This window comes from Gossypium raimondii, chromosome 6 (genome assembly GCF_025698545.1).
Source record: "Gossypium raimondii isolate GPD5lz chromosome 6, ASM2569854v1, whole genome shotgun sequence".
NCBI classification, from domain to species: Eukaryota; Viridiplantae; Streptophyta; class Magnoliopsida; order Malvales; family Malvaceae; genus Gossypium; species Gossypium raimondii.
In genome coordinates, this window is record NC_068570.1 from 51,289,970 (window position 1) to 51,314,250 (window position 24,281).

Consider the following 24,281-nt stretch of genomic DNA (forward strand, 5'->3'; position numbering starts at 1 on the left):
AGTTACATATGAACATGAAATGTATGAGATTAATGATTAAATTTATTTATTTAGATCCGGAAAATTCAAATACTGAAGCAAGATCGAGGAAAAGAAAAGTTCGGGATTAGTAGATTTTGGTTACGAACAAGTGTCGAGGTAAGTTCGTGTAACTTGAATTATATTCATAAATGCTTGAAATGTTTGTTATTGATGTGAAAATGAGTTGGATGTTTATTGTATGATAATTGATGAAGTATTGATATTCTTGATGAAAGAGAAATAAATCCCGGTTGAATGAAAGGAAAATTCGATGGATCTCTGAAAAGGAATTGACGGTAAAAAGGATCTAGCCCGGACGGGTGATCCTATCCTGATATAGCCCTCCCGAAGAATATGTGGAAAATGGATTTAGCCCGGACGGGTAATCCGAATTAGGGTCTGAATTTAGCCTGGACTGGTAATTCAGATCCAAGCTCATTAGAGTAATTGTCGTTGCAGGGGATTTAGCCTGGACTGGTAATCCCGACAATACTCTGTGAGTTTATATTACAGGGGATTTAGCCTGGACTGGTAATCCCGTTGTAAGGATGAGGTTCGCGGGAGTGTGCTCTCTGAAATGGAAATGTGCGCACATGAATATGAATTGACGGACCTGGATTTGTACACTTAGGTGTACCCCTGAATATCCATCGAAATTCCAAGTATTTCAACGGGATAAATATGGAAAAATAACAAGGAAATGGAAATCATGGAATTGATGAGCTCATCAATCATTTATCTTTGTAATGAATTTGTATGAGGTTGAGTTTGTATGTGATAGGTATATGTTTATGTGAATTGGATGTGTGCTTGTGTTATTAAATGATGGATGTATAAGTATGGTAAGTATAACTCCTGTTGCATGAACTTACTAAGCACAAAGTGCTTACCCTGTTTCTTTTTCCCCTGTTTGTAGAGTTAAGAGCTCGGAAGTCAGATTTGGTCGGAGACACATCACACTATCAATCTCGAGATCTCGGTACATAAATGAACTTTATTTTGGAAATCAATGGCATATATAAGCTAGTGAATTAGATGTTAATGTGAAATGAATGTATGGTTAGCCATTGGTGTGGCTAACAAATTTTGGTTTTCGTATGTGATGAAATTACCTTATGAATATGATAAATCTATCTTGAAAAAAAAAATTCGGTAAAATCTGGTAATACCTCATACTCTATTTCAGCGACGAATACGGGTAGGGGGTATTACAAAATTTACTAGAATTATTATTAAATTTAATAATAAATAATTTACTTATATTTTAATATAATTATTACCAAATATAATTTAATAAAAATAAAAATAAAAATAAATAATTTAATAACATTCTTAATATAATTATTATTAAAATATGAATTAATAAAAATCATAACATAATCTCATGGGATCATAGTTGCCAATATTACAAATATTGATCCAAAAACAATAATTATTCTCATTTTTATATATATGAAAAATATTAAACATCTATACACCAAACAAACCCCAGCAAGCAGAACTCTATTTTAACTTCTCTATATTTTTCCCTAACCTATTAACATCAATTCCAAAAATATTCCCCCAAAAATATCAAAAAAGAAAAAGGGTCATGTTGCTGCCATTGATGTATCTTCAATCTAAATCACTTTCCATACTCCCCATGGCCTTCAATTAACTTGATCTCTGCATCTTGCCAAAACCCCACATCAGAAACATGAATCGGCTTTTTCCACAAACCTATAATAGAAAGCAAAATGTCAAATCATGGCACCTTGCTGGCAAAAAAGCAATGAAGAAAAAAATCACCTTTAAAATATATACACATATATATACACACACAAAAATAAAAAGTGGGTGGAGGATAACAATAAGACTTAAGCTAATTTAGAAACAAACTACAATGAAATAGTTCTAAATAGAAGTCAACAAATTTAAGTTAATAGTAGTAATAAGATATTCATGCCAATGAGTTTATAACAAAAGATCGACAAAAACACTATGATTTGTCAATAACCACAAAATTGTTATAAGTGACACTGCAATTAGCCTCAAAACAAATCTTATGCCACCATAAAAAAAGATACAAGGAGAGGCTCTATCTACTTGGTTCTAGATCCAAATGGTAAGAATAGAAGACATGATAATGGATCACATTAGGAATGAGGTGCATTTTAATAGAGTTTGAATTGCCAAATTTAAGATATATTCTTATCACATCGAGTATGAGGCGCATCTTAATAGAGTTTGAATTACCAAATTTAAGTTATAAATCAGGTTGCTAAATCAAGATTAGATACGATTTATCCATCTAACAGTGCTAGGATTTACTTGTATCAAAAATCAAATCAGGACCAATCCAGAAAGAACTAATAACTTTCATAATAATATAAGCAAATCCATACTCCTAGGGGTGTGCAAAATTCGGGTAAAACCGAAAAAATTCAGTTAACCGACCGAATTCGGTTAATCGGTCGGTTAACCAAATTTTTTTGATTGGGGTCGATTAATTATTTTTTATTTTTGGTTAACGATTAATTGATTCGAAACCGGTCGGTTAACCGAATTTTTTTGGTTTAACCGAAAAAATTAATAAATAAAATTATAATATATAAATAGGTCCACTATTCACCTAAACCCAATCCAAACCCAATTACCCAACCCAACTCAATTACCCAACCCAACCCAATCATAAAAATTACAAATAATTTAATAAATAAAAAAAAATTCTAAAACTAAAACTAAAACTAAAACTAAAGTCTAAAAATAATTTAATTATGTAGTGATTCAATTCGGTTAATTCGGTTAATTCGGGTAATTCGGTAATTCGGTTAATTCGGTTAATTTTTAACCAAAAATAAAAAACATATACTTTTTAGTTAATTCTGTTAACCGATCGAATTAACCGAAAAAATTTTGGTTCGGTTAATTTTTTTGAAAAAATTTCGGTTCGGTTAACGGTTAAAGATATTGAAAGGTTGGTTAATTTGGTTAATGTTATTTCGGGTCGGTTAACCGGTCAGTTAACCGAATGAACACCCCTACATACACCATGCTCAACACTTGTAACCAAGTTTTTCTTGCCTATGTTTAGGTTGTTTAAAAGGTTGCAATTTTGAACATGTTTTCTAGTATAGAATTTTAAGAAGCAATAAAAAGATATAGGACCAAAGTGCCCTGGCAACAAAATACCAGTAAACGTAACTAATACAAGTTACAATGAAGCCCATCATACTGGAGGCAGAACAAGTTCATCTTCATCCTCCCATGATTCCTTGATATCAGAGTCATCAATATCTTTATCATCCCATTTGCTTTTAAGTTGTTCCTTTGTAAGGAGAGGTGGAATCTCATCCTCTGCAACAATAGCATACAACTTCTTGAGCAAAAAAAGGGGGGGTTTCAAGAAAATGAAACCATGAATAAAATGAATGACATAATGCAATAGGTTCTCCAACTAAGATTGGAAACATACCATAATCTTTAGCACTTATTAACAACTTAGAAACATATGAAATACATAATAGAAATGAATCTTCTTTAAGGTCTCTTTACACTTTAAAACTCCTATACAAAACTACGAGGCGACCATCAGATAATGTTTCAAGAAAAGAACTAGTGAATCCCAGCAATTGAAGCCAATACTAAATTCCTAGGATGTTGCCACAATTACTGATCTTCCACTACATGCAGTTTTTCTTTTTAATCGAAAGAAAAAAAAACCCTAAATTTCTCTTTTTGGTCTGGTAACACCATAGCCGATCTCCCAAGAAACTCAAAGCAAACACCTTTGAAACATCTCAACTCAACCTCATAAAATCCAAAACCAAAAACAAGTAAAAGCCTTAAATTTCAATAAACCCAATAAACATTTAGCTCTAAAAAAAAAAGAAGTTTCCCACATTCAAGTTCATACATAATAAAACATACAAAAGAAAATAGAATCACTTATCAGTCAAAGCCCTAAGAATTAACAACAAATTCGGGCTAAAATTAAAACTTATCCTAGTCTTCCATCTTTACTTAACAACAACTTGCCTTGTTATCTTTCCAGCATTTGTGAAATAAAAGCAATGAAATCAAATAGGAGAAATCAGAAATGCAGTGAAAAAGTAAAAAAAAAAAAAAGAAGGAAAAAAGGGTTGCAACTCTGCAACCAAAGGGTTTTATTGGCTTAAAAGGAATGATGGCTTCAATAGATTGACCTAGGTCTCCTCTGTAATCAAAGGGAAAAAAAAGGAAACGTAGAGATGGGAAGAAAAGAAAGTTACAGTTTCTTCATTATTTCGGCAAATGTGAGGGGAAAAATTAAAATTGGGGGAAAAATAATCTTATTCCATGCATTGAATGACAATTCAGCGATGAGCGAAGGGAATGGCTATTCAGCCAATTCCTGTAATAGACCCTGAATCAATTTAGGCTCGTAATACCATTACAGTTAACCAAACTAATATCAGGTGATGGGACCGCCGGGCTAGAATCTACTCATAAACCCCTAACCAAACATGTTATTAGTCTTTCACCATTGAAATAAGAAAAAAAAAATCTTGAGAAACCATTGTTAAGCCTCCAAGGTTTGGCTAGGACCTTTGCATGTAAGTTAATTTTATACCCATTTTTTATGAATTTTATATTTTTGAAATCATTGTATTTTAATTTAGCTAGCCCATGGACTATTTTGAAATATTGTTAAAGTTTTTAAAGTTACTATTGATGTTCTTGAAGCTTTTTAGATTTTAATGGTTGAGTTTGAAGCTTGGTGTTGAAATAAGACTATTTTGTAAAGTGGATTTGGATAGATTTAAGTTTAAGGACTAAATCGAAAGTATGTTAATTTTGGCATGAATTTCTTGTAAAATTTCAGTACTTGAGGGTTTTATAAGGATGGTAATGAATTCGACATGATGGTTTAGGGCTTAATTGTGAAAAGTAAGCTTGTTTCGATTTTAAGGGATAAATTGAACAAAATGTAAAATTTTAGGGAATTTGTGAAAATGTTAATAGGAAGTCATAGGCATTAAATTGAATGTTATAATGTAATTGAGGCTGATGAATTGAAATAAAATTACTGTATAGATCAAGAACTGGTAGGTAATCGTGGAAAAGAGAAAATCGCATACTAGTCCCTGATACTCCTATCTTTATTGGTTGGCCTTGGTAAGTTCATAAAATATTGTCTTGTGTATTTTAGTAATGTTTTTTTTATTGAATTTTGTATTTTGGGGATATTAAATGTGAACTTAAATGCTACAATTGATACAAGGTGAGAAAATGAATTGAGATGGAAATGTCTGTTATATGTAATGAGCTCGGATGAACATAGGATATGATACAATTGGCATGCCAATAGGTTATATTGTGTGCTTTACGGGATTGATATGTGCTGAGATGATGACAGATGATATGATATTATACATTAAATGTATCAAAATCCATCATTTGTTGTGGATTACCGAGTTATATTTATAGTGATCTAGGGGAGGATGTAAAGCCTACGAGCTTGGCAATTGGTGCCCAGACGTGTTTCTAAAGGGATGTTAGCCTTTGGGCTAGGCCTAAGCGCCCAGGCATGTTCTCGGTTGGATTAACTCGACTGAGCATTCTAGCGTGTTTTTGGTGGATAGTCGCGTATCGATAGTTCATATCAGTTCATCGGGCTGAATCTTAATTGTTAAACAATTTAATGACTTGTATGGATATATGGTGATGAATCTTGATGAAAAAAATTGAAAATGTGTTTATATTTATAGATGTTGTATGATGATTTGATATTGAATTAACTCGTTTACTTGAAAGTTCATATGGCTTGAATATGAAGTACCCACCTCTTGATATGGTTGTGGTGACAGGGTTAAGTATAGTTAATTGTTTGTTATTTAAAATTTAAATAAAAGGTATGTTATATTGTTTTAACCTATGAACTTACTAAGCTCAATTGAAGCCCACTTTGCTTTGTTTTTCTTTTTTTTTTTGTAGTTGTTGTGTTGCGGAACCAGGTAATCAGATCACACTATCCAGCCATTTTTTAGTAGACTTTGAAAATGTTATATTTTGGTTTTGTGGCATGTAATAAGAGTAATTTGTATATGAACTTGTGTGGTTGTAATGTATATATGTTGGTGTTTGCACAAAATGAAGTGTGGTTAATGGTTAAATGGTATGGTTGCTCATGGTTTGATGTGGTAATCTTGAATGTGAAATTGAGCTTAGTATATGATGAAATAAAATAGGTAATCGGTCGGTTGAAATATGGTATGAAATGAATTGCTAAGTGAGATTTTGGTTGAACATAAGGCATAATGGTTTTACATTTGATCTGGATGTTATTTAGGTGTTATGTATAATGGTTATTTTGTTAGCAAATGCATCGGTGAATATACCTTGGTATGTGGTTGTTGGTTAGTGATAGAAGTTATGATATCTTTGATGATTCATATGGTAATTGCTTAGCTATGCTTAATCTTGAATGATGTTTGTGATGATGTCTTATGGCATATTGGTTAGGCAATACTAGGATGTATTATATCATGTTTTGGATTGAGTTCATGAAGTGTTTTAGGTAAGAATTTAAAGAAATTGTAAGGTGCTATATGTGTATGTATGTATCCTTAAAATGGTATGTGATTTGAGCATAAAATGAACTTTAAAACTCATGATTTTGACAATTTTGATAAAAGTATCGATGTTAGGGACTAAGGTATCGATACTGGACCAAATGAACAATTTTAAAATCGACAGAATTCTAATTTGGCGTCGGAATTTTTCAATAAGTATCGATAATTCTTTAAAAACATCGATACCTTTTAGAGGTATCGATAAAATGATTTGAACCAAATTTTCCAAATTTGACAGAATTTCAAACTAGTATCGATATTTAATTTGGTATTGATATCAAACTCAAAAATACCGATACCTATTACAAAAATATCGATACCTTATCCAGTTTTTGAAAATTTTATAATTTGGTCATTTTTCATGCTCAAATCTAACCCTTTGTATTTAAAACTCGATTTTAGTTCCGTTCTCATTTGTAATAATTATTGTGTGTATAAATAGAATCATTCAATGTTTTAAATTTTACATGATTATTTCGTTTTATTTGTAGCATCTTATAGCTTAGGTCCAATGACCAGACCGAGTATAGGGTGTTATAAGTGGGAACTTATTACAAATTATTTAATCCCTTGTTATATATGTCTAATTGACCCCAAGTTGAATTTATCCTCGATCTATTTATGGATTCATTCACTTGTGGCGTTCATGGTGTGACCTACTGTTAGCTCAATCGATTAACTAAAATAGCCAAGAAGGGGTGAATTGGCTATTAAAATTTTTTGTGGAAGCAAGGATAAGAAAATGAGACCTAGAACACAATGATTTTAGATTTGTTCAGCCCCGATTGCCTACTCTACTACCTTAGCTTTCCACCACTAAGGATTGTCCTAAATTCACTAATTTGATGAACCTTTGAGGACAATGCTTAACCTTACAACTCCCATAGGATTTGTACCAGCCTGTTTTTCAGTGGTGTCGGAAACAGTGATTTTGGGACCAAAAATTCGATGAGTAAGTTCATATAATTAGTATTTAAATTATACGAGTCAATAGTAATTTTTATATTGAATTTTGATTTGATGATTTTAAATAATTGAATTAAAGGTTAGTTTAAGTGATTTAGTTCAAAAGTCAAGTGGTTATTGAAAACGAGCTATTAGGACCTCGTTTCTGTAATATAAAGTCGTAAATATTTTTATTAAATATTTACAGAGTCATATTATACATGAATTGAAGTTGGGTCCGGTAATTTTGATGATTTTTTTGCTTAATTGAGGTAAAAGAGATTAAATTGTAAAAGAAGTAAAAGTTAATTGCTATAGATTTAAAATAGTAAAAGGATCAAAATGGAAATTGAACCATGGTAAAAGAGTCCAAGCGGTGGTGGCATGATAAAATCTACTAACTTTTGGGGCTATTTGCTCATTTAGTCCTAATTAGTTTAGGATTAAATTGAAAATAAGCTAGTTTAGTTAAAATTTAAAATAATTGAAGAACCAATTGTGCAATTAAACCCTCATTAATTAGAAATTATACCATTTGAGTAGATAATGCACAGTTTGCAAGGCTAATTACATGAAATTTTATTGAAATTGTAAGGTTATAATAGTAATTTATGAAATTAGGTAAAATGAAAATAAAGCAAAAGCCAAAATTGGCTATCATATTTTTGTTTCTTCCTTAAAAATTTGAATCTACCATTGTTGAGAGGAGAAACCTTCGACCAAGCTAGGTTTCGTCAATTGAGTAGGTAAATTTTGCCCCTTTTCAGTAATTTTTATGTTTTTGATCTCGTATTAGCTTAATCTAGCTAACTCGGGGATTAATTTGTAAAGCTATCAAATTTTTTGGATTATGCCATTGAATCTTGAAGTTTTATGGTAGAATATGAAGCTTGGTTTCTAGATAAGACTATTTTGTAAAGTAATTTTTGGTAATTTTAATGTTTAAGGACTAAATCATTAAAGTGATAAAATTACAGAAACTTGTTGTGTAATAACAGAAATTATAGGCTGTAGAGAGGCCTTATATAGTTCAGATAAACTTTATTTTATTCGAAATTGGTTAAATTGCTTGTTTTGGGCTTAGGGACTAAATTGTATAAAAGTAAAATGTTGGGGGCAATTTTGTAAAAATGTAAAAAATAACTTAATTGCATAAAATGAATAAATGTTGCTGTTAGAAGTAGTGATTTGTATGGAATTATTATTTTATATCCTATACGAGTGGAAAATCGAGGATAAGAGGATATTACCAAATAGCCCCTGTACTTTGTCGTTGTTATAGTTTAGTCCGCTAAGTTCGTACGGTTTAATTTTAGTACATATTTAAATCTATTATAGGAACTTAATTGCATAATATTGGATTATATTGATGTGTGTAATTGGAAATGGAAATAATGAATTGAAATGACATTGATCACTAATTTAGATATTATGAGTCGTTACTGTAAATCAATCCTGTAAGTTCAAGCATTTATAAATGCTTCTAATAATCCTTATACTCTTTCTTAGTATACTATTATTGAATGTTATATTATATACTGAATGAGATTAGCAAGCGTTACCCACTGATATATTGATTGGTGCTCAGACGAACGATACCTACTGAATCTACTGAAACGTATGCGCTTTCGAGCCATACCTACTGAATTTACTGAAACGTATGCGCTCTCAAGCCATACCTACTAAATCTATTCAAAATAATGCTCTATTGAATAAAAGAATCTACTGATATACTGAATAAATCTCCTGTAACGTTATCCACTGATATACTGAAGAAGCTCAATCGAGCGAAATCTAGTGATATACTAAGTAAAGCTCAAAGGAGCATTATCCACTGAATATATTGAACTACTATACTGATAGCTAATTTATGATAAATGTTGTGTTTTATGGAATTTTAACATTTAATTTTAATTGATTACTATGTTTAATTGGAAAGGTTTATCAATATATACAAATGAACTTACTAAGCTTTATTCAAGCTTACCTGTATTTGTCTTATTTTGTAGATTACGTTTTGAAGGCTTAGAAGTTCAGATTAACACAAGAAATCACACTATCCGGGAGATCTTTGGTAGACTTTGTTTTAGTTTGGTATATAGGGTGTAACACCCCAAACCCGGCCTAAAAGTTATGGCCGAATTTGGCGGTGTCACATTGAGTTGTTTAGCGTAAAACTTGTTGTTGTTGAAATCTTTAAAATCAATTAATCATTTTGTTATTAAGCGGTGACTCCAAAACGAGTTGTTCATTTCCAAGCGTGCACCATTAAAAACTAATCACGGTTAAAACGTTATAAATTTTCCAAAATCTCATTTATTGCGAAAATGTGGTGTCTTTGAAAACGGTTACCTTTTGAAAACCCGTCTTATTCTACAACTATCAGTTTATATCAAACTAAATAAATAAAAACCCCAATTTGAAGTTTTAAACTTTAAAGAGGCCTTTTTACATGAAAATATCCGAATTTAGTTACTTATAAATCAAAAGCTAAAAACAAAAGTTGATGCGGTTGTGTGGCCACCTCCGAGTCCCTCGCAGCACCAAATCAACTATGGCTGAGGATTACCTACACAGTTAAGAGGAGAGGGTGAGTTTACAAAACTCAGTGTGTAATCCCTTATCAAACAGTTGGCATACAAAATATAATCAGTCTAGGCCAGAGCCCTTTAACAGTAACAGTACAGTGTGGGCCTTAGCCCAATACAAAAACAGTGTGGGCCTAAGTCTGATTCAGTATCAGTATGGTGCAAGTATGCAAACCCATCCCAATCTAGCCAACACACCTGTACCAACCCAATACACCATGTGGGGACAGAGTCGACCCACTCAACCCTTACACCAATATCGCAGCATAGCTACCAGTAGTAATAATGCCGCAGCGCTGCCAGTAGTCAGAATGGCTAAGATCCGTAAATAGGATAGTTATAAGCTATAAATAGAATGGCTACAAGCCAGTAGTACAATAATGTGATTGGCACAAAGCCATCAGTAGCAGTGATATGATCGACACACAGCCATGAGTAACGGTAACATGATCCGCACAAAGCCATCAGTAGCTGTGATATGATCGGCACACATCCATCAGTAACAGTGAAATGATCGGCACACAGCCATCGGTAACGGTAATATGATCGGCACAAAGCCATCAGTAACAGTACTATGATCGACACAAAGCCATCAGTAACGATACTATGATTGGCACAAAGCCATTAGTAGCATCGCGACAAAGTCGCGACAACGATATTAAACAAAAGCGCGACAGCGATATTGCAGCAAAGCTGCCAGTAATAGTATATGTGGCCAAGCCACCAGTAACAGTGATTGTGGCAGAGCCACCAGTACAATACTTCCTCCATAATAGTATCCCAACCCCATGCAGTATGTCGTGTATGTAGAATGCGCTGCTTAGAATTAGTCATTCAAATCACAAACAAATCAGTCATACCAAACACAGACAAATCAATCATTTGACCTTGAGGGGAAAAAATAGTCATTTACCCACCAGGGCATTACGGTTATTTTACCTTACAGGGGTATTACGATCATTTGACCCTACAGGGGCATTACGGTCATTTTATCCTACAGGGGCATTATGGTCATTTTATCCTATAGGGGCATTACAGTCATTTTACCCTACAGAGGCATTACGGTCATTTTACCCTATAGAGGCATTACAACCATTTTACCCTACAGGGATATTACGGTCATTTTACCCTACAGGGGTATTATGGTTATTTTACCCTACAAGGGTATTATAGTCATTTTATCCTACAGGGGTATTTTGGTATTCTACCCTACGGGGGTATTTCGGTTATTTTACCATATGGGAGCATTTCAGTTTTTTTACCCATCGAGGGTATTTCGATTATTTTACCCTATGGGGGCATTTCAGTCATTTTATCCTACCGGGGCATTACGGTCCAGATATTGACCTATCGAAAGGTTCGCAGTTGCCTTGAGCGACTCAGGTAACCTAATTGGTCACAACAGTGTAAATTGACCCAAGGCCCATTACTCGGCCCAAGTGGGCCGACACGCTTGTGTAGCCTGTTCAGCCCAGAATTCACCATGGTTATGAGATCTACATAGTCCAATCTAGTATTTGCCACAAATAGTGGGTTTCATCTGTGTGGGGCCCACAAGCCCATTGAGCCCACACGGCCCAACGTGGCCCATTACGGCCTAAGCCCATTAAAATGCTCATGGAGGCCTCCACAGTTTATCGCCCAAGATTCAGAACAAGGAACAAATGAGATGTGATATATAGTAGCTCTCCACAACAACAACCTCCCCAAATCCCAATATTCTCTCCTCAAATCTCTCCAAATATCCCTCATTGATATCCTCCATAACAACCTCCAAGACCCATTCAAACTCTCACCCAATAGAGTTCGAAACCACCTCAAACTCCTGCCGCCTCATGCTAGCAAAATAAATATCCTTTTTGCTTGCAATGAGATTCAAACCCAAGCTCTAACATTAGCCAATTCACTCCACTTGCCTCTTTGCCACAAGCTCTTTTTGTGTCACATTTTGTCTTCAATTAATTAAAAGGTCAAAAGGCCAAAGTCCAGGTTCCTTTAAAAGAATAACCAAAATAAATTCCAAGAGCCAAGACTTGAACCCAGCCTCCCTTGTAACCTTTAATGAGGCCACAACCACTAGGCCACATGCTTCCTTGTGACTTTTTTTAACACAATAATTTAAAAGGCTTACATCCAAGCATCCAGGGTTTTATGCACTTAAAACCAAAATTTTTGCTAAAGCCTAGGTTTGAACCCAAGACTTTTCCAACTCCTCTCAGGACCTTTAACCACTAAAGCAGACATACTTTTGCACACAGTTTCCAAATTGTTCCCTTGCTCAAGGCCCAATACTTCTAGGCCCGAATTCTAGGGCGTTACATATGGCATGTACTAGGACCTCTTTGTATGTATGATGTTGAATCCTAGTTTGAGCAAGTTTACTTAAGTTTGTGGTATGTGTTGTGACAAATGAAATTATGCATGTTTCATCTAAGTTTAAGTGTTAAGCTTGATGGTGGAAAACATTAAAAATATGTGAGATTATGGTTTGAAATGAATTGATGTTTTGATGTGTAACTATATCTTGTATATGAAACCTTGAAGATGAAATGTTATGAAATGATTTGAGGTGTCAATGAGGGCACACTGGTTTGATAAATAGGTTGAATCCATCGACATGTTTTGAATGTGTTTGAAGATGGTTTTTAGCCTATGAAAGTGTGTATTTGAATGTGTTTAAACTCTTAAGCAAATAGGTGAAAATTTAGCTTGGAATTGGTCATTTTTGGTCTCACACGGCTTGGGACACGGGCTGTCACATGGCCGTGTGCCCAGAACGTATTTAAAAAAAGTATAGGTGTAGTTCTCACATGGGCAGACACACGGCCTGAGACATGACCGTGTGAGGGTATTTCGAATGTTACATGGGCTGGCACAAGGCCTACGACACGATCGTGTGATCCAAATTAGAGAGTTACATGGTTCATGCACACGGGCATATGAGGTCACACACGGGCGTATAGGTTAACCACACGATCATGTTTGGAGCGACACGGGTTGGACTCTGTCACACGACCTAGACACATAACTATGTGACCTCTGACTTGAAAATTTTCAAAATTTTCCTAAAATTTTTAATTTGTTCTGATTTGGTCCCTGAATGTTTGTAACTTATTTTTAGAGCTTCGAAAGCTCGATTTAATACTTGAAATAGAATGATCTCTTTCATTGACTGTTCCAACTTGACTGCTAACATCCGGTATCCTATTCCAAAAACAAAAACGGGGTATGGATGTTACAAGATTTCTACCCAAACCTTAAGACACAAACCATTTCAAAAAAGCAAACAAATAAGCAAATAAAGAAACAATCCTTACAAGATTAGACTGTTTGCAAATGAAGTACACACTCAATAAAAACACTTGATCTAAGAAAATACAATGAATGCTCGCAAGAAAAATTTAAGCACAAATGGTTGGTTATAGATTTCTTGATGTTTTTTGATAGCTCTTAAACCCCTGTAATCTCTCTTGTTTTTGTAGAAGCTTTGGAAGCTAGTATTTATAGACTTTCATTGATTTCCAACTATTTGGGTTGTTGGAAAAATGAATTGATTCTTTAAAGGTGTAAAAACTAAAGCATTAATGACTCCTGCAACAAAAGGTATCGATACTTTAGGCATTTAATGCCCAAATTTAGTGATCGTTAAGCGCCTATAGTATCGATACGATAGGGAATGTATCGATACTTGATGTGAAATATCGACACCTTGGGGAGGGTATCGATAATTAGGAAATTTTTCTTTAATTTTCAAAACATCGAACCTCAAAATGGTAATGATACAAAGCATTTCAAACCATAGACATGATATATAACATTTCTCGGGTCTTATACAAACTTATGTATGCTCTAAAGTTAGTCTTAGATTGAGCAAGGACTAATTTGTAAAAGTTTCAAAACTTTAGGTCAACGTCGTGACATGAGAGAGTTCCTCGTTGCAATTTGTCACGACGTGACATACTGACTTGGCCTCATTGTGATGATAGGTGTAACACCCCTGACTTGTATTTGACGCCAGAACAGGCTTACGGAACACTACCGGACTTATAACCCAATCAAGCAAACATTTCATGTACATTTCTCATTCAAATAAAAAAACCATTCTATTTCATTCATATAGTCCCTAATATGAGCCCTCGAGGCCTCAAATAGACATTAAAAATAGTTCGGGACTAAATCCAGCACTCAAGAAATTTTTCGAAAAGCATGTAAAATTTTCAAATGTACAGGGGATACATGCCAGTTAGGGGTGTTCATTCGGTTAACTGACTGGTTAACCGACCCGAAATTGTTATAACTGAATTAACCGACCTTCCAAAATTTTTAACAGTTAACCGAACCGATTTTTTTTAAAAAAATTAACTGAACCAAAATTTTTTCGGTTAATTAGGTCAGTTAACCGAATTAACTGAAAATTATGTGTTTTTTATTTTTGGTTAAAAATTACTCGAATTACCCGAAAATTACCCGAATTACCTGAATTACCCGAATTACCCGAATTGTATCACTACATAATTAAAAACATTACATAAGTCTTTGAATCACTACATAATTAAAAACATTACATAAGTCTTGAAATTAACACATAATTGAAATGTAAGTCTTTAATATTCTCCATTTATATCCATTTCATCTCTCCAAAAGATCTCCATTTGCATTAAACCTACAAAAAACATATGCAAAAATTTAGCATATAATAGAAATATACTGGATTTAAAAAAATCAAATAGTATAAACAAACGAATAGATTATAAATTAACAAGAATAAGATAGTAAGCATACCCTTCAACTTACAAAAGCTCATGAATCTAGGGTAGGCTCTACTGCATTCCAATAAATGTCTAAACATTGAATCAATTAAATAAGTAGGAGTGATATGGTAAAAAAATTGAAACTATTAAAATAAAACAATAAATATACCATTTTCAATCTTGTCAAGCTCTTGGATTTTTTATTCAATCTTTTTTATGTCTTCTTGTGATGATGATTTTCGAATCCAATCTTGAGTACACACAAGAGCTTGTACAATTTTAGGAGTTAAAGAACTCCTATATTGATCAAGCACACGTCCCCCGGTGCTAAATCCAGACTCTGAAGCAACCGTAGAAACCGGTATAGCTAGCACATCTCTAGCAATTTTTGAAAGAGTGGGAAATCTAGGGCTATTCACTTTCCACCACAATAAAATATCAAAATCTTCAAAAAATTACTCATTAGCCTCAGCTAGATATTTATCCAACTCAGATGGTTTATCCTCACCACAAATTTCCAACTCACGCTTTTTATACAAAGCTTGCATTCGCCTTTTCATTTTTTGTTGTGGTTCACCGAAAGAAACATGTGTTGGCACACTCGATTGGCTACAAGTACTATGAAGTGGAGGCTTATACTCATCAAATAATTCATACAAAGATTCTTTCAATTTTTGCATCATGTCACAATCTTTTTCAAAATTAGACATTTCACTAAGTGCAAATTCAAGATACTTTAGTTGTTGTCTAAGATCTAAAATAAAAGCAACAAACATAATCAAATTCATCTTATCAATATAACCCCAATACTTATCATACTTCTCTTTCATCTTGATGGCCATAACATTGAAATCAATATTACTATTTAACTGAGCATCTTGTAAAAGAATATCAATTTCAGAAATCTCATCAAAAAAATTATTGGACGTGACATATGAAGTGCCAGATATACGCAAAGTGACTTCATAAAAGTGTTCCAAGAAATCCCTCAAGTTTCTAACATTATCCCAATCATCCACACTAGGCCAACCCTCTCCCCTTTCAAGTTCAGCCCTAAAGTTTGTATCTTGCTCCTCAAATCTCTCAAAAGCTCTCTCAAAGTTCTGAGCAGTGTCTAACATTAAGTAGGTCGAGTTCCACCTAGTACAAACATCAATACACAACATCTTCTTGCATTTTATCTTTTCCACCACAACACACTTCTTAAACTTTTGTAATCTAGCTGGAGATTGTCTCACATATCTAATAGCCCCCTAACACGTTCAATAGATTTATTCATTTCATTTAAGCCTTCAACAACGATCAAATTCACAATGTGTGCCATGCATCTCATATGAAGATATTTACCAATTTGAACTAAACCCCCTCAAGGGTTAAATTTCTTTCTCAAATAACCAATAGCAACACCATTTGAACTTACATTATCAACAGTAACAGTAAACAACTTATCAATCCCCCAATTCAACAAGCATTTCTCAATCACCATCCTAATGGACTCACCTTTATGACTAGAAATTGGACAAAAGTTTAAAATCTTTCTATTCAATTTCCAATCGTTATCAATAAAGTGAGCAGTGATACACAAATAATTAACTGTTTGCAAAGAAGTCCATGTGTCAGTAGTTAAGCAAACTCTAGAACAAGAACTTCTCAAAAGTTGTTTTATCTTGACCCTTTCATCTAAATACAATTGATAAACATCCCTAGTCATAGTAGTTCGTGAAGGAATATGAAACCTAGGACACGCCACAAACATAAAATTTTTAAAACCTTCACTTTCAACAAACTTGAAAGGTCATTTATCAATCACAATCATTTGTGCTAATTCTTTCCTACATGCTTCTCGATCAAATCTCCAAGTTGAAAGATTCCTTTCCCCCCCTTCAACTCCCTTTCTAGGTAAAACTAGTTGTCCTTTCCTACAATTGATAAACAGTCCTAGTCATAGTAGTTCGTGAAGGAATATGAAACCTAGGACATGCCACAAACATAAGTTTCTTAAAACCTTCACTTTCAACAAACTTGAAAGGTAATTCATCAATCACAGTCATTTGTGCTAATCTTTTCCTACATGCTTCTTGATCAAATCTCCAAGTTGAAAGATTCCTTTCCCCCATTCAACTCCCTTTCTAGGTAAAACTAGTTGCCCTTGACTAGGGTCAACAACATTACTAGGATTTTTCTTACATGAACCAATATGATATTTCAATGACCCTGTACCATTTTTTTTTCAGATCGCAACAAAATTCCTTTTGACAATAATTACATTTAGCCTTACTTGCACCCTCACTATTAATAATCTTAGTGAAGTGAGACCAAACTTCTGACCTTTGAGGAGTGGCTTTTCTTTTCCCGGTAGTCCCCTTTGTTTGGATTGAAGCTCCAACTCCCGAATTTTCAAAATCTTTCGAAGTAAGAGGTGTAACACTACCCTCAATAGATGTTGGTTCGGTTGACCTTCTGCAAGAAAAAAATGTATATAATAAATTAAAATAATACGACAAACTTAGGATCAAGGACAATATTATTTACAAAATCCAGAAACTTAATTAAATTGATGCAATATTATTTAGATCATTATGGAACACATGCACTGCACCCTTCGGTATTCAACTTAATCAATTAAATTAGCTGATCATTATGTAACACATGCACTGCACCCTTAGTGAAATGATTTTGCAATGTTAATTAATATCTGTGTTAATTTCAACTTAAATTAACACACAAGTGCAAACATTATATATATAGATTCCTTCGGTATTCAACTTAATCAATTAAATTAACATTTGGGATGTCTGATTTTGCAATGTCTAGTTGGAATAATTTTGGTGAAGCTGATCTATCGAAAATTTGAAGCAATTTTTGAAGTGTTATTCCCCAATACCCTATCTGCTTGAACTTTTTATATCTAGAATAACTTTTTATTTCTGTAGGTTCATCTTGAATTTAATCTTTTAAAAAAAATTATAAATTTTAAAATTAATAAAAATGTTAAATGAAATTCAAAATATAAAATTCTTTAAATGATTAAGTCCAAAATGATATAAAGTTTTTTTAAAATGTAGTTAATGATTAAGTCCAAAATGATCTATTATAAGTAATTATATGTATAGGTCGGGCTCTCATTATGTTTACAAATTTTAGTTTGATTTATTGGGTTTAATCTGAATTATATTAGTAATCAATTATTTGTACTATAATGATTTGATTTTACTTAATAATTACTCGATAGTCCGATTATAATAATTTAATACTTTGAAAGAAAATTATCATATATTTATAAATAACCCATGCTAAGAATATTTTTAGTGACAATTCAATTAACTTTCTTTTTCCATAACCTTAAAATAATTTTTTTGTATAACTCTATTGTATATTAATTTCAAAAATTTAATAATTAAAAATTAAAGAAGTAATTAAATTAAGAAATAGAGGAAATTAAATTAAATTTCGAACAAAATAAAAGAAATTAATTTTTTCTTTAGGTTGAATATTCCTCCATTTTCTTTTTTGTAAAATTCAAAAAGAGTTGGAAACTAAAACGATAAAAAAAAGTCTATGGTAAAAAACGACATCACAAATTGAATAAAATGAAGAATCTTCTTCTTCTTCTTATTCAAAGCTCCTTGTGTTTATCAACCTTTAATTCAATCTTAGAGGGAAATAAATTCACGGCCGTGTCACCTCACACACGGCTGAGACACACGCCCGTGTAGACAAAAAGAAGCCATTTTCCAAGCTATATTTCTCACCCAAATTGGTATCAACCTAAACACAACAATTTGCATATAACCATGGCATAATTAGACATTCAAAACCAACAAATATTAAGCTTATAACATCACACACAACCATGATACTAGTATACACCTCAAATGGCCACTTTAAAACATACCAATAATGCCTCCAAAATCTACCTAAATGATCAAACACATATATGAGACATTGTGCCTAAAACTTAACATGCATGCAATTTATCAATCTCAACCATTTGGTACCCAAAATACCACTTCACAACCAAGGCATTCACATGGAAAACATACAACATATACCGTAGGGCTATTTACATATTTACATATAAAAAAGTATGTCCATAATATAAGCCAATTCACATGGCTAAAACACAACAAAACATATAGGCTACCATTAGCCAAAATGACCTATACAGGTCATTTAACCCAAAATTTATAGTCAAAAGTACCAAAATAGCGTTTGATAGAATGATGAGATCCCTGACGACTTCCAATCTGAACGAGCTTCCGAATCACTATAAAACAAAGAAAAATAAACAGAGTAACCAATTAAGCTTAGTAAGTTCGTATAACATAGAATTAAACTTACCATTTAACCACAATTTAGGTAAGAAATTCAAAGTATAATGCAATTCAATTTGGCCAAAGCCTATCACATAATCAATAACCAAGTTAGCCATGTATACATATAAAACGGAGAATCATATATGAATTCATAAAATATTTGAGTTCCATGTACATGTAACATCTATGCCGTATATACATATATTATATATAAACCATTTCCATGTAAATACCTGTACAAGTTCGTATCGAACTCAAATAAATCCATAACAGAGTTGTGTCCTTTGAACCACTTAGAATATCGTTAGATACGCGGGTAGTACACACAAGGTGTACTGAATTTAATCCGTCAATTCTTGTACATGTATGCTCATACGAGCGATAAACAATAAGCTCCGCTGAGCTGAATAACGGTAAGGTCATACAAGCTGAGTATCTGTAAGCTCATAAGAGATGGAATCGGTAACCCTAATGACATGTCATTCGTATCCTACGAATTCCTAAGGTTGAAACGGGGCTCCGTATTCTTCGTACATCGTCGGTTATGAAATTGATAATTATGCATAGGAATTATAAAATTCACATACATATATTTCAATTAAAGCATATAAATACGCAATTTAAATTACACAAACTTACCCTAAACTCGTACGACGGAAATACGATCATTTAATCCACGACTTTATCTTTCCTCCAATCTAATTCCATACGTTGTTTTTCTTGATCTATATAATAAAATTTAAACAATTTAATCTTTATTCAATTCAATTAAATTAAAAATTCATGTTATGGAAAAATTACCATTTTTCCTCTATACTTTTGATTTCTTTACAATTTAATCCCTAAGCTCGTAAAATGAAATTCATGCAATTTCATCTACATCTAAGCCTAGAAAAATTTAATACATGCTCATAGCAGTCCATAAATTTCACAGTTTCACATATTTACCATAAAACTTTTCACATTTCTCAATTTAACCCCAATATGAAAATTTTGTTAAAAATTACTTAACTAAAGTTATTTATTTAACAACAAAGATTCATTTTGCTCCATTAAAATTCAAAACCCTAACTTATTAGTCCCCTAGTTAGCTAGGTTAAGCTACAACGATTCCAAAAACATAAAAATCAACAAAAACGAACACCAAATTCACTTACATGCAAGGACTTCTCTTGGCTGAATTTTTAAGCTTCAAAAACCTGTATTTTTTCTGAAAATTTTAGCAGGTTGAAAAAGGAAAGATGATGGCTTTTTGTTTTTATTAAATTTTAACCTTTAATTATCTATTTACTAAATTACCCTTACCTAACTTTAATAATTTCATAATTATCAAGCCATGCACATCCACTAACTTATTTAATGGTCTAATTACCATATAAGTGCCTTCACTTTAAATTTATATAGCTATTTAACACCATTAGCTAATAGAACACATTCGTACTTTATGCAATTTAGTCCTTTTTCACAAATTGAGCATACAAACGGTTAAATTTCTTAACGAAATTTTTATACTATAATACTATCATGCTGTAGATATTAAAATAATATTAAAATAAATTTTTAGACTTGAGATTTTTGGTCCCGAAAGCACTCCTCCGATTTCACTGAAAACGGGTTTTTACAACTCTCCCCCTTTTGGAATTTTCATCCCCGGAAATATTACCAGAAAATAGGTTAAGGTGTTGTTTTCTCATAGCTTCCTCGGGATCCCATGTAGCCTTTTGAATCCTGTGACGTTGCCAAAGATCATTTACTAAGGTTATACTTTTGTTTCTTAACTCTTTAATCTTTTGTGCCAAAATTTTGATCAGTTCTTCGTTATACGAAATGTTGGGCTAAATCTCAACCTCTGTCGGAGAAATTATATGTGAAGGGTCTGATCGGTACTGTCGCAATATAGATACATGTAACATATTATGAATCTTCTCAAGTTTTGACGGTAAATAAAGTCGATATGCCACTAGCCCTATTCTCTCGATAACCTTGTACAGTCCGATAAACCGCGGACTCAGCTTTCCTTTGCGACCAAATTGGAGAATTCAATATCTTTACATTTCAAATCCGCATACAATTTCTGCCGATCTGAAGCTGCTTTCAAACTGTCACGAACCACATTCAATTTCTCCTCGGTCTCTCAGATCAAATCAACCCTGTGTATCTTTTTGTCACTAAGCTCAGCTCAGTACAATGGAATTCGACATTTATGGCCATATAAAGCTTTATACGGTGCCATTTTTATTCTTGATTGAAAACTATTATTATACGCGAATTCAACCAACGGTAAATATTTTTCCCAATTACCTTTGAATTCTAAAACACAACATCAAAGCATATCTTTGAGAATCTGAATCACTCTCTCAAACTAACCATCGGTTTGAGGATGAAATGCGGTGCTAAAATGCAACTGCGTACCCAAAGCTTCTTGTAACTTATTCCAAAATCATTATGTAAACTGCGAATCTCTATCCGAAATAATAGAGACTGGCACTTCGTGTAATTTGACGACCTCAGAAATATACAACTCAGCTAACCTATCAAGTGAGAAGTCTGTACGCACTGGAATAAAATGTGCAGACTTCGTCAAACAATCAACAATGACCCAAATAGCATGTTTCTTTTTCGGAGATAGAGGTAATCCCAATACGAAATCCATCGTAACTTTATCCATTTCCATTCTGGTATCATCACTGGCTGTAAAAGTCCTGAAGGCACTTGATGTTCGACTTTGACTTGTTGACAAATCAAACATCTAGACATAAAGTTAGAAATGTCGTGTTTCATACCCGACAACCAGTACATCTGTCTCAAATCACTGTACATTTTGTTACTCCTAGGATGAACAGATAAGCTGCCACTATGAGCTTCATGTAGAATTTTCTGTATAAGTTCTATATTTTTCGGCACACAAACTCTACCTCGAAACAACAAACAATCATCAGATCCGATCTGAAACTCTGAATCAGTAGTCGACTCACACTATACCCTTTTAGCTTGCAATTCATTATCACATTTTTTAGCCTTGTAGATTTGCTACAGAAAAATTGATTTAGCTTTTAACTCAGCTAATATCGAACCATCATCAAACAAAACCAATCGCGTATTCATCCCTCGCAAGGAAAACCAAGATTTTCTACTCAAAGCATCCGCGACTACATTCACTTTTCCCGGATGGTAATCAATAATTAGCTCATAATCTTTCAACAGTTTTAGCCACTTTCGCTGTCTCAAATTCAGATCTTTTTGTGACATCATATACTTTAAGCTATTGTGACTGGTAAATATGTGGCATTTTTCACCGAACAAATGGTGTCACCAAATTTTCAGTGCAAACACGATTGTAGCTAACTCTAAGTCGTGTGTCGGATAATTCTTCTTGTGCGACTTTAATTGTTTGAAAGCATACGCTATCATTTTGCCTTCTTGCATTAGAACACAGCCCAAACCATTTAATAACGCATTATTGAAAATCACAAACTCTTTACCAGACTCAGGCTAAACCAATACTGGTGCTTTGGTTAACAGTGCTTTGAACAGATTAAAAGTCTGTTGGCATTTCTCATACCACTCAAACTTTACATCTTTCTACAATAACCGAGTCATCAGTGTAGCTATCATTGAAAACCCTTTTACAAATCTCTGATAATAGCCCGCTAATCCCAGAAAACTTCTGACCTCGAATATGTTTCTTGGTGGTTTCCAATCAACAACTGCTGAAATCTTGCTCGGATCAACTCTAATGCCTTTCATCGATATAATGTGTCCCAAAAACCCAACTTCTCGGAGCCAAAACTCGTATTTGCTGAATTTAGCAAATAGTTGTTTATCTCTCAGAGTTTGTAACACAATTCTCAAATGCTCGGCATGTTTAGACTCGTCTTGAGAATAAATCAAAATATCATCAATGAATACAACAACAAATCTGTCTAAATATAGTTTGAAGATTCTATTCATCAAGTCCATAAATACTTCAGGAGCGTTAGTTAACCCAAATGGCATAACAAGAAATTCATAATGCCTTTACCTGGTCCTGACTGCCGTTTTCGGCACATCCAAATCTTTAACCCGTAATTGATAATAATCGGAACGTAAATCAATCTTTGAAAATATTGTTGCACCTTTCAGCTGATCAAAAAATCATCAATTCGCGACAATGGATACTTATTCTTAATCGTAACCTTGTTAAGCTGTCAATAATCGATACACAATCTCATTTATCCATCTTTCTTCTTTACAAACAAAATTGGTGCACCCCTGGGTGAGAAACTCGGTCGTGCAAAACCTCTATCTGTCAACTCTTGCAACTGAGATTTCAACTCTTTCAACTCTGTAGGAGCTATTCTATATGAAGCTATCGATATCGGTGATGTTCCTGGTACTAACTCAATAGCAAACTCAACCTCTCTGATCGGTGGCAACCCGGGTAACTCTTCTGAAAACACATCTAGATATTCACAAACCACTGGCACTGACTCAATCTTCAATTCAGACACTTTAGTATCAAGTACATATGCAAGGTAAGCATCGCAACCTTTTCTCACATACTTTTGCGCTAACATAGCCAATATCACAATAGGTGACCCAATCGAATCAATTGGATTCAATACGAAGAGTCTCATCGTTCTGACATTTTAATACAATAAGCTTTCGTCTACAGTTTACAACCACATCATGCAAAGTCAGCCAATCCATACCCAAAGTCACTTTGAATTCATCAAACAGTAAAAGCATCAAATTGGCCAGAAAACTGTAACCCCGAGTCATCAAAGGACAATTCTTGAAAACTTTATCAATTAGGATATACTGACCCAAAGGGTTTGATACCTTAACCACGAATTTAGTGGACTCTACCAGTAAACCCTTACTAGACACTAAATTCGTACATACATAAGAATGGGTTGATCCGGGATCAACCAAAGTAATTACATCAGTGTTATAGAGAGAAAAAGTATCAGTGATAATATCTGGCGCCGATACATCTTCGTGAGCGCGTATAGCGTAAGCTCTGGCTGGCGCCTGTGCCTCAGATCTCACTGCAGGATCTCTCGTTGCACCTCGACTACCACTCAT

At 33.5% G+C, this 24,281-nt stretch overlaps 1 protein-coding gene and 1 long non-coding RNA gene across 2 annotated transcripts; one reads left to right on the forward strand and one right to left on the reverse strand.

The window, feature by feature from the left end:
• Positions 1 to 118: 118 nt before the first annotated feature.
• On the forward strand, positions 119 to 9,562 carry LOC128041934 (uncharacterized). Its single transcript, XR_008197082.1, has 3 exons — positions 119 to 138; positions 938 to 1,000; positions 5,077 to 9,562. It is a non-coding gene; the product is annotated as an uncharacterized LOC128041934 (long non-coding RNA).
• A 14,239-nt stretch (positions 9,563 to 23,801) lies between these two features.
• On the reverse strand, positions 23,802 to 24,281 carry LOC128041757 (uncharacterized). Its single transcript, XM_052632071.1, has one exon. It carries the CDS (start codon positions 24,279 to 24,281, stop codon positions 23,802 to 23,804), a length of 480 nt encoding a protein of 159 aa, XP_052488031.1.